General features: G+C 33.9%; 1 protein-coding gene across 1 annotated transcript in view; it reads right to left on the bottom strand.

Annotated features, from left to right (window-relative positions):
* LOC108532435 (low-density lipoprotein receptor-related protein 1B-like) overlaps positions 1-12,672 on the bottom strand; it is a 614,569-nt gene that overhangs the window by 16,217 nt on the left and 585,680 nt on the right. The window contains 2 exon segments of the mRNA XM_017876508.1: positions 5,646-5,775; positions 6,384-6,518. Of these exon segments, the coding sequence (XP_017731997.1) occupies positions 5,646-5,775; positions 6,384-6,518 (265 nt within the window).

The following is a 12,672-nucleotide window of genomic DNA, read 5'->3' as shown; positions in this document are numbered from 1 at the left end:
AGGATGGTCTCGATCTCCTGACCTCGCGATCCACCCGTCTCGGCCTCCCAAAGTGCTGGGATTACAGGCTTGAGCCACCGCGCCCGGCCAAGAAATACCATTTTTATGAAAAGAAGGCAGTAGATGAGAGGTAGGAGGACATGTTAAGTTTCAGTGACAGATATTCAAATAAATAACTGTAAAGGATATCAGAAATATAAATAAAGGGGTGAAGATATTTTATTGCTATTTTGCATGTATTTATTATATTTTTACATTTCACTATATAAGAATGATTTACATTTTAAAAACATGGGATTAGATGGGTTTAAAAGATAAATATAATAACAGAGAGAATGGCACACAAAGCCTTAAATGAGAAGAAAGATAATAAAATATAATGCTCACAGGAGCTATGTAGAGCGGCCTCAGAGAAAACCAGAAAACACAGGGTCAGAGAAGGCTAAAGAAAAATAGGGGTTCTTGGATAGACTATCAATGTAGAAAACTGTCCTGGATTTGGCTGCAAATAAATTTACAAATTCCTGTAAAACAACAGAAGCTGAAACCCATTTTAGGAGTTAAACGATGAGACAATGGATATAGATCATGATTCTGAGAAGTTGAGAAGAAAACATGTGGAAAGTAATAACATTAGTAATGTGTTATCTAATGAGAGTGACCTGAGTCTATCTGAAAGCAAAACGGAAAGGCTTCATTGAAAGGAACAAGTTAAGGATGATAAAATAGAAGAGAATGGTTTTTGCATGAAATGCCTGAGGAGACATTTGTATCCAGAATAGAAGTAGAGAAGTCATTTTAAGGAAGAAAGAAACCTTTCTCTGAGGTTATACTCACTTAAACATTTACAGCAAGAATTCACATATTCTGTTTTCCCTGACTGCATTATCATCTCACAATTACACACCATTTATTTATTGCTTTACCACTGGCTGGCAGCTTTTTCATCTTCTCCTTCCACTGCTGACATTCTATGGAACTTAATGACGTGCGAACACCCAAGCTCATAGTACCTCGTCTCTATTGCTCCAGGGACCTCTCTAGCATCATCTTCGCTTAATGTATAGAGCTGTGTGGGTCACTCATACCAGCTGGACCTTATCTCTCTACTCCTACCCTGGTCTACTCTTGACTTCCCACTATTCCACCACGAGCTTGCAGGCCTCACCACCTGATTGGTAACTCAAAGTTAACTCACTACAACTGCCAACTTTGATCTAGAACCTTTTGGTCCTTTTGGTACATATTTTCTTTTTCTTTTCTTTACTACCTGTACATTGGCAAGCATTATTATTCAATGTTATATAAAATTCCTGGTTAGATTCTAGAAATACATCCCAGCTAGTCTCATGTTGCTTGAAAATTCTTTGATTCATTATTGTGGGAAATACTGACTACAATAGCTTTGGCAAAACTTAACCTATTCACTTAAAGCTGATAACCTTAGAAATATAGACTATCTGCTGTGACTTTCTTCAATTTCATCAATTTAATCTCTAAAATACATTTGATCTCCACATTCTATCTCTTCTTTCACTCCATCTCTGAAGGGGAAAAGAACTAGCACCCACCTCATTTAATCCTCCCAATTAACAAAAAAGGATACAGGCATCTGAGACCAAGAAGTTTAGAAATACCTCAAAGGCAAAGGTAAAAATAATAAATGTCTAAGTGGGGACTCCAAACTGTAGTGGACACCATCAGTGCTCCATATAAACAACCTCAGATGCTGTTACCATTTCTGAGCTCTCAAATGACCTTTGTCCCTAACAGCTCACACAGACAACTTTCTTTGGAGGATTATCCTTGGGCCACTTGAATCTTTTCTCCCACAAGTACTGACAGGCAGAAATGTTGAGAGCATCTGTTTTCCCAGAGTGGCCCTTATCCACTGGCTGACTACTTGGGAGTCTGAATACCAAGTTCCATCACTGTGAGGTAAAGTTTAGACTCTAGAGTCCCTCTAGGAATCAGTCTGAGGCCAAGATTATGTTCAAAATTAAATATTTGCTTAATCTCTTTCTTCCCCTTTTCAACTGACTACGCTTCTTTCAGGTCCTGAGTTGACTTCCCATTCTAGAATCTCTTTCTGGGATACCCAATGTAAGATACAAATCTTGCCTCCCTGCTTTCTGTCTTGATTCCTCCTGCTCTGCCCTATTGTTTCTTCCTTGTCAAGGCTCCTCCTATGCTCCCTGGAATTTGTCTCCCCTTTACAATCATTTCCATCCTCTTTCTTCCAACTAGTTTATTTCCCCTTTGCCTATGAATGTGTGCAATATCCCCATATTAGGAAAAACCTTATACCCTACAATCTCCTCAACGTATCTTCTATTTCTTCTCTTTCCCTTCATCACCCAGTTTCCATCAGTTTATTCTGTATCTGCTAGCTCCACTTTCTAATTATTCTTTTATCTACTCTTTATATTTGGCTTCTATCTTTACTCATAATCTGAAGCTGATAAAGATAGGCAATACCATCCTCATTACGTGTTCTGTTCTCTGCTTTTTCTCTCTCCTGACCTCTTTATTGCTGGCACACTGTTCCTTAAACTCTCTTCCCTTGACTTTTACAGTTCAGTAATTTCCAAAGACTCAAAATGGCTGTTTTTGTTTGTTTGTTGTTGTTGTTGTTCTTTTTCTCTCTCCTAATCATTTTATCCCCTATCTGTAAGCATTCTTCATTTTTGTTACTAAACTTCTTTTTCGGGCACTCTTTCTTGGATAACCTCATATGCTATCACAGTTTATTACAGAGCCTGAACTCTGTTGGAATAAGTAAGAAATGACTTTATATTTATCCAACTACTGATTCCATGTATGCTCTACTGAGTATTTCCTCTCCAAACTTTGCTGTCTCAGAAAGATCCCATAACGTCCCAGCCAATTACCATTAAGTGAACAGTATCATGCAGTTAAGATTAATTTTAGAGCACATTCTCTTCCCTCTCTCCAAATTTGATCTGACTCCCTTTGGCATTGGGATTTGCAGTGAAAAAGTATAGAATTTTTTTTTCATTTACTGCTATTTTCTCTTTATTTTAGCCTCCCTCTTACATATTTGTCTCTAGCTCTCTTCATTACTTGGCTTGAGGGCAGGAAAAGAACCCTTTTGTCTAATCCACAGGGATGATAAATTACCATTCTTAAGGATTCTTTGCGTTAAAGAATGTTACAACTTCAATAGACTCTCATCACACCTCGGATCTTAGCTTCTATGTTTTGTTTGAGACCAAGGGAAGGTTGAGGTAAGAGGGTCCAGGACTGGTTTGGAGTTCACTTGGTAAACTGGAGAAGGCATGACCCCGACATTTTTTAAAAAATATATAGGGAGTCCTACCAACTATTGTATGGACCCAAGTTTTCTTCCAGCCACATCACCTACTCTTCCCTATGTGTAACTCATGTACCTATACTCTTGGTGATGGTTGTTGCTTTGTCACTACCAAATATTTAATTATTCTATTTCTTCTTCATGCAATATATACCTATCCCACCTCAGAAACCTCCTTTTCCTTTCAACCTCCTCCATAAAACTTCTACTAGTCACTATTATTGCTGCTACCACCCTCATTTTTACTACCTGCTCTAATTATATGCTATCATTTTTGCATTAAACGCAAGATAATTTTATAGTGATCTTATGAAACTTATTACTTCAACATGACATTTGGATATGAGCTTTAAATTTGGGTTTGATCAATTAGTCTTTTATTGTGCCTGAAAATAAGTCTTTACAAAGTGACGCTATTCCTGTAACTGAAATATGTACTTGTTTAAATCTTCAGTTTAAACAGAAAACTCACTGTGAATAGAGGCAGCATCTTATTCACGCCAGCACACTTCACAGTGTCTACAAGTGTCTTTCATATGTACTAGTATGTTGTCAAGATGTATTGAACTGAAGGCTGAGGATGACATGGATGGATGCTGACATGTCCTGGCACACAGTGCCTAGCACTCAATAAATGTTCATTGAATAAATTGATAAAAACTAGAGTATATGAAGATTCTTTTGCCTAATGCTCTCAATCAAGCTAGAGACAAGTAGGTATAGTCATATGCTAAGATGGATGTGGAGAGATAAGAGGTACTTAAGAAAAAGAAGCTCTGGAATATCAACTTAAGGGTCTACAATGGGTTTGAATAAAAATGAAAGGAAATCCACAGATTGACATGTAGCAGCAAGAGGCTTGTTAAACTGAGCTGTATGAATCTATAATAGGGCAGACACAAGGGGTTCTATACAATATAAATCGACTTATTGCAACTATGAAGCAAAGAAATTCTTTATTAGCAACAAACTAAACATCCATTTCCAGTGTATCTATGGGATTGCATAGCTTTCAAACTATATTCCTTCTTGCCTTAGAATAATGATTCACAGTCAAGCAATTGGTCAAATTTTATCTTTTAAGGCTATAATAATTTATTACAGCCAGGCACAATGGCTCATGCCTGTAATCCCAACACTGTGATTGCACCACTGCATTCCAGCCTAGGCAATAGAATGCCAGTCTGTCTCAAAAACAGACAAACAAAAACACATATAGCTACCAGGTAAATGAATAAATATTAGTACAAATAATGTATAAAATAAAAATACTAGGTGCTATGGGTCCATACAACAATCTAAACTATTTTCAAAGCCAAGTAAGGTCAAATAAAATTTAACAACATAAAAGCAGAAGAAGAGCATTGCAGGTAAAAGGGAGAGGTTGGCAAAGTCTGGAAGTGGAATAGAATAAGAAATATTTTAAAAATTAAGAGAAGACAAACAGAGATTGAGAAAGGAAAAAGACAGTAACAGGAGTTTCAGGCTGAAAATTATTAGAGTCTGATTAAGAAGGATCATAACAGAGGCTTTGGACTTTACACATAAAGCAACAAAAATTCATTGAAAGACTTTAAATAAGCAGATGTATATTTTTTAAAAAATCACTCTAGGATTTGGTGAGTTTAGGAGATAGACTGCAATGTTATTGAGTATATAAGATAATATCAAATTTAATTAGGGTAAAGATAAAGATAGAGAATGGTGCATTGATAATAGACTTATTTAGAAGAAAAACCAAGCCTAACTTGGTGGCAGATTAAATTTATTTCAGTTTTATATATGTACAGTTTTATATATGTACATTTCATCCAAATGAAAATGTCAAAACAAATAGTTATACTTATTTAGAACTCAAAACAAAAAAAAGAAGAAGAAGAAAAAAGAAGAAGAAAAAAATGTTTGAGATGAACATGTTTGACAACCATAGACATATAAATAAACATGGAAATTTTAGAAATATTGGAGAGCAAGGAGGGCTAGCAAATGGCTATTTTACTCATTCAATACATAATTGAATACCTAATTATGTAAACAATTCTAGGGAAGAGCTTTAAATTGAGAATCTAGAATCATGTTGGTGCCTTTATTTGGATTTACACACACATAAAAGAAATCTGTAATAAATGTGACTTCATCAAATATGCACTAAATTATATGAACAAAGTGAATATAAACATTTTTTCCGCTTAGGTAAGATATTCTTGATTTTATCTCAGACATAACAGCTAGAAGTAATTAATTTTTTTTTTCAGCAAAATTTAGGAAACTCACTTAAAACTTGGAAGATATATGTAAATCTTAAAATTACCCTTTCTCTGGGTGCACAGCTATAGATCTTGGTTGATCCAGGCCTTGGGAAATAATTACATAACGGAAAGAACCATTGAGTCTTGCAACTTCAATTAAGTTGAAACCATGATCTGTCCAATATATGTTACCTAGGAGAAATAATAGAGGTGTTTATAATAGAGTTTTGAGAAAAAAAAAATGTACTTGTTATGACTAAAATTAAATTTCTGAGCATTCACATAACTACTAAAAAACTGTTTACTTCCTACATTCTTTTTTAAAAGTGTTTCCTAAGCAGAAAGCTGTAAATAAACTAATATGCAAATACTTTCAAACGTAATCTCACACATCTCTGGTTTAAACCATATAATGATATATTTACATGGTAAAAAGAAGTTGAAACTTCTCCTACCTAAGGAAAAGACCTATTTTAACTTTCTACTGACTTCAAGCAAAAGAGAACTTCTAACACTTTTGTTTACCTGCCTATGGAGCTCTCAGGAGATTTGGGCAAAGTTAACACTACACAATCTACTTCTACATAAAAACCCTCATCCAAAGGCTCAAAAGCATTAGAAGGAGCGAAGCCAAAAGCAAAGGAAACTATTTACCCCTGTGGCTGGAAGTACAAAAAAAAAAAAAAAAAAAAAAAAAAGAAAAAAACACTGTTACGAGTTAGAAAAGATTTTTTATGAAGCAGTTTGAGCCCCTAACAAAATAGGTGTGAAACAAAAAGATAAAAAGCCATGGATTATACCAGCAATCCAGTCAATAGCTATCCCTTCCACTCTTCCCAAGCCATTGGTAATGATATCTTCTTTCCAAGTCTGATCTCTTTTAGCGCGGCTAATTTTATTGAAGCCCATGTCTGTCCAGTAGATGGTATCATTTTCTATGGATAAGACACAGAAAAAAAAATATATACACACACTAGAAAAGGTATCAATGCAGGTGTTAGGATCATATTGTAACTGTATCTTTTAGGATATCATCCTGGGTATGCTAGATTTTAAGTATTCTTCAGAATAATTTACTAATACAAATAGTTTAAAAAAAAGCATGAAAACATGAAAGAACCTATATTTCAGTCAAATGATTTTTGAAGTATTTTTTGAAAATTATGGAAATAATCTATTGCATTGTTTATTGGTTTTTATTAATTTCTCTACTTATCTTAACTCAATGAATCCTTATCCTGCATGAATTTGCAACTTTGATTCCAAATCACGTTATTTTGGACCACAATTTTTCTCTTCATGCTATACTTGTGTCTGAATCTTCTTTTAAAAATACTACTACTAGGGATAATCAACTCCACAAAACTTCAAAGTAGAGAGAGGACAGAAAGAAACATACAAGCATTTCAATTATATCAAGAGTGTTTTAAGCATAAGGCTACTCAGAATGCACAAAGTATTTAAAATGCCTTACAATCCAATTATTCCTTCTAAGGTATGAGTTTCTCAAATGTCAACTACAAGACCCTTACATTATTTTTCAAACTCTCTTTGTCCAGATGGGCTTAAGAATACTTGAAGAATTGTTCTACATGATCACAGAGTCTTTAAATAAGAGTACTTTTGAATACTTGAATGAAAATGTGTCTAAAGACTATAAATGAAATATATGTGCATGCATATGCATAAAAGGTGGTAATTATAGACCAATGATTTTAAACACAGCCACCAGAAAGACACTGGGGACAAATCATTAAATAATAAATTTGCCAGCAACTAAGTAAGTTTTTGTGTTGCGACCTACATGGCCATTTGAAGAACAAATCCTTTAAGACCAATAAAATTTCCCTCTGGCACACTGACAGACTATGGAAATAAAGAAAATGTAATTAGTATAATAAAGCCATTTATCAGCAAGCTTTGAGGCTCTGTTTCAAATGAAATATAGTCTACTTTTACCAGTTCAGGAAAAGAGTGCAAATAGTCCTTGTTCTCAACAATGGTTAAGTCAGACACATCAGAGATACCCTATCCAAATATATGTCTGGGAAGCAAGGATTTGTTTGATTTTCTCGTTTTGCAAAAGCATCAATTAACATTTTTTTCATTATTGAACCAGGGAATCAATCAACAGAAATAAGTCTTATTTTTGCATAAATACTAAGCATTGCATGTTGAGTCTAATCTTCTTCCCTAAACATTAGACCCGTATGTCCAACTGTCTCCTTTGTTTCTCTGCTTGTTTGTAGATAAGGAATTCTTGATGTACAATGGACAAATTCTGAATGAAACATGCTTCTCTTGAAGTCTTCAACCAGATAACTCCCCTTTCCATGGTGGTGTGATAGTTGGCACCTCCATCCTCTGTTTCTTAGACTAAAAACATCAGGATTGTCCTGATTATGTTTGCACATATACCACTTCCAATCAATCACCAGATACTCTCACATTTAATCCGTTACCAAGTATTTTTGTTCACTTTTTCCTTCTTTCAAAACATATCCATTATCCAACCACCTCACACCATCTACTACTTATGTTGTAACCAAACCAATAACCACTATCACCCGAAGTCTTGCAACAGCCTTTTAATTGATTGCCTAGCTACCACTTTTGCTCCTGTACTTCCCTTTCCATATGAGTCTTGCTTTGCCATTTAGAAAAGTATAGCTACAGATATACTTTTAAAATATAAATAAGTTAGAATGGAGACATTTCCACAAAAAAAAAAAAAAAAAAAATGTAAAAAAAAATTTCTCTCCGCTGTTTCACACCAAACTCTCTAGTCACTTCCCATCTCATTCAAGGTAAAATTAAGGTTCCTTCTCAAGAGTTTCATGATCTATCAACTCCCTCCAACCCTCCCTCACCTGATTTCCTTCCACTCTTCCCCTCACTTACCCATCTCTAGTAACAGATCTTCCTGTTCCTAAAAGAAAATATTCTTCAGTACAAGAGTCTTCATATAATATCTTTTTTTGTCTTGAATGTTTTCCCCCAAGATATCTCAGCTGTCTTAGCTCAAATATCCCCTGCTTATTGAAACTTTCTTGAGTATTCTATAAAAATTATTCTTTTACCATGCTCTATTCCCTCTTACCAAAACATATTTTCCTCCATAACACTTATCATTATCAAATACATTATATATTTGTTGGTTGGTTTGTTGAGTTTCTCTTTTGTCTCACAGAATGTAATTTCTTTGAGGGCTGGGACTTCATTTCATTTGCTGCTTTATGGCTGGTTATCTGGAATACTTTCTGGCACATAATAAGCTCAACGTAAGCATTTAGCGAGTAATAAGGTAATGTGATATGCTGAATAAAGACTGGTTGGGAGGCAGATACAAAGAAAACACATCTCTTGCCATAAAAATGCTTATTAGCTCATTAAGGAACAGAAGGTATGGACATGAAGAAATGGCTAACAACCAGAAATAGTGTAAGATGAGGAGCATGTGCAAGTATTTTTGCAGGAATTCAAAGAAGAAAATCAGAACAATCTTTGCAATAAAAAAAAAAGGCACCTCTTCATTTCATATTATTTTCTAATAGCTTTGTCAGTGCTGCAAAATTTTAATCAATATTAAATAAAAAATTTAATCATTATATGATAAAGCATTCCTTTCCATATACACCATGACATCTTGAACATATCTTTGTCACATTGAACTGAAATTGCATTTTTGCATTTCTTCCTAGAACTAGACCATTAAATATTTCTTGGATAAGGACTGCATCTGACCCAACTTTTCTCAATATGGTCACATATACTATAGACACTTTGTAATACTGAGGCTATCTCTAAATGGTAAAGACCATGAGATCACAGCACTGGGAAACTAATACATTTTCTTGTATTCTTTCTGTTAGGTACATTTGGGAAATTGATGAGTAAATTAATCATGTGATGATGCATTAAGGAGAACCAAGAATATAGAAGAATTAAACCACACAGTGGTGCCCAAATCCCTTTTCCTCATCAATTTTTTCACATATATGTTGTATACCCACAAAAACACACATTAGATCAAATGTTTGCTAAGATTGGAAAACATGTTTTCTAACATCTCAGAACATCTGCAAAATAAGCACAAATTAGGTAAAGAATGATTTAATTAGGAAAAGAATCAAGTTGAAAGAGGATAACATTTTACAACAAACTGCAAAGATACAAAAAGGAGATAGATGTAAAGACAGAAAGAGAAGATTTTCAGAAACGTGTCCTGATACTTATTTCCAAATATGTTTCTTAACTTTAATTACCTCCATTCAATAGATACTTATAGAATTATTAGTTTGTGCTAAGAATTATTCTAGGCATAAAATATGGTGGTGATCATAACAGGCACTATCCCGATAATCACTTGGTTTACATTCTAGAGTAAAATTAAAAATAAACTATCTTAAGACATATGGTAATTTGGTAATGTATAATATAATCACAGGATTGGAAAATAGAATTTGTAATTTAAGATAATAACAATTATAATTACCTCTCTACAGATACAATAAGACAAATATGAGTCTTTGAAGTCATTTTCAGGAATGACCATATAGGGAAATCAGCAACCAGCTATTGTGCATTACAATTATAATTAAAGTCAGAATTAAAGGGAAAACCATATATTGCCATAATTATATTTGTCTGTAAAACAAGGGAAAGACCTTTTGACAATGAGAAATATTACACTTTTTGAGTTGAGAGAAAAGTTTTCCCTGAGTATTTAGAGACTAAATCATGCAGGGTGCTGTCTGATAATAAGAAAAGGGAAATAAAAGTGTTTTAAAGTTATTTCACCCTTGTCTGCATTCTTATGATTAATTAACAAACACTTGTTGACCATCTGTTGTGAAAACACTCTACTCTGCGTTATTATGGGCTTTTAGGTCCTAGAAAATTCAGAGTTAGGTTTTCTGGCCTAAATGTACATTCTATTTCAGAAAACAGCATAAATCAATAAAAATGACAGGTAAAATATAATATATAAGCTTACCATGATGCTCTGTCCTAAAATAATCACCAGCACACTAGGAAGATACAATAACAGGGTAGAAAACAAGGAGTCCAGGGCTAGGTTCTTATCGCGGTTCTGCATTTACCATGAACATCTCACAAAGTTACTTTTTCTCTTCAGGCCCCATTTTCCTCATATATAAATATGAATAAAATATAAATATATGCATGTAAAACTACATCTACGTATTTAAATAACAGAAGGCAGAATTTAGATAAACTTTAGGATCTCTTCTAGCTATGATCTTCTAAGGCTAAGATTTTATTTTTTACTTTCACATAAAGGGAATACAGTATCTCAATGTACAGTCCTATGTTAGCTGTTACGATCTTCCTTTTCCCCTGTAGTTTTTGCTCACTTTAATTAGCTCTGTTTGCCTGATTCTAAAATGATAAAGCATATGATTTTCCCAGAACATGCTACTCATGGCTTTTATGTCACATTTCTTTTTAAACTATAGGACTTTACATTTATCCTATTAAATGTCAGCTTGTTAAACGAGATCATGAATCCTGCCTGTTGACATTTTAAAAAATCATATGTTACACAATGAAACTTTTTTGTGATATCCACAAATTTGATACGTAGGTTTGCTTCATCTTTATTCAAGCTAGTGACAAATGTGTTGAATTGGATCAAAGATTTACTTTTAACATACCACTGGAGACTTCCTTCTGAGGCAAACTGTTTTCGTTTTTGTCATGCCTTAGTAAATTATAATTTATATATATTTAAGTATATAAATCTTAAGTGTACAGTTTGATGAACTTTTACATATGGAACACAACCATGTAACCACTACCTTGATCAAGATATAGATCACTGACAGCATCACACAGGCTCCTCTGTGTCTTCTGGGAGTATCTCTTCTCTTCCCCAGTGGGCAGCTGCTATTTTGACTTCTAGTACCTTAGATTAGTTTTCTTTAAATTTTTTGATAAAAGACAAATTACAGTATGTACTCTTTGGCCTGTTCTTTCATTCAAAATTATGACTATTAGATTCATCTTTTCCGTTGAATGTATCTTGCTTTTCTATGGTGTGAAAATGCCACAAATTATTTATCCATTTTGAACATTTAGGTTATATTCAATTTCATCTATTATAACTAATGCTATGAAAATTCTTTCTTTTCCATGTCTTAGAAGAGACATACACTGTCATTTCTACTGGGTACCTTCCCAGAGGTAGAAGTGCTGAGATATATGAGTGATACCTTTAGTAGACAGGGTTTATTTTAATGCATTAATTATCTCAATGCTCTCCTAATTAAGAATCTAGAATCTACACTTTTTTCAATTATTGTTGAACTCTACCATCCCCTTCATATCTGGCTGATTCAACCATTAATACCTCTTAGTACAGTTGGACAAGCCAGAAATTCTGAATATTCTCTTATTTTCAGAGACTGGTTCAATATACTTATCTACCTTGGCTGGTAGTGCTAACTTTACCAGATAAGGGGCAAATTACCAGCTTCAACTAAGCAATGACTTTAGAATGTAAAGCTTCCCTTTACTGTGTAATAATAAGCTGTTTATTATTAGGAATATTATTAATAATAAAAGCAAGATAAACTATTATTAAATAATAAAAGGAAGTTTATTATTTCATCTTCTTCATCAGTGCTGACAGCGTTTGAGAGAGAAAAATCCCAAGACACTTGCTTTTTTGATGAATCTTTTATGAATATTACGTGTATAAAAGGTGTATATCTTGGAGTAGTTCTCATGAATTGTCAAGCTTTGGTCCTTTGGTCTGAGAATCTGGGAGGAAAAATAAATATGACAAACAACCACAACTCTGGTAAAAATAATTATATCCAACCTTAACTTTGAGAACATCAAACTGTTGTGAACATCCCTAGCTCCTACTATTATTATTATTATTATTATTATTATTATTATTATTATTCAAACAGTAGCAAGTGCAGCATGGGTAACGCAAAAATTTTGAAGATGAAAAGACTGAGAATTATTGACTATTGAATTAAGAGGAGTTATAACAAGAGTGAAAGAAAGAGAGGAGATGGAAGGAAAGAAGGAAGGAAGGAAGGAAGGAAGGAAGGAAGG

Source organism: Rhinopithecus bieti, unplaced genomic scaffold (genome assembly GCF_001698545.2).
Source record: "Rhinopithecus bieti isolate Rb0 unplaced genomic scaffold, ASM169854v2 scaffold_10356, whole genome shotgun sequence".
NCBI classification, from domain to species: Eukaryota; Metazoa; Chordata; class Mammalia; order Primates; family Cercopithecidae; genus Rhinopithecus; species Rhinopithecus bieti.
This window is presented reverse-complemented; position numbering and strand designations above follow the sequence as displayed.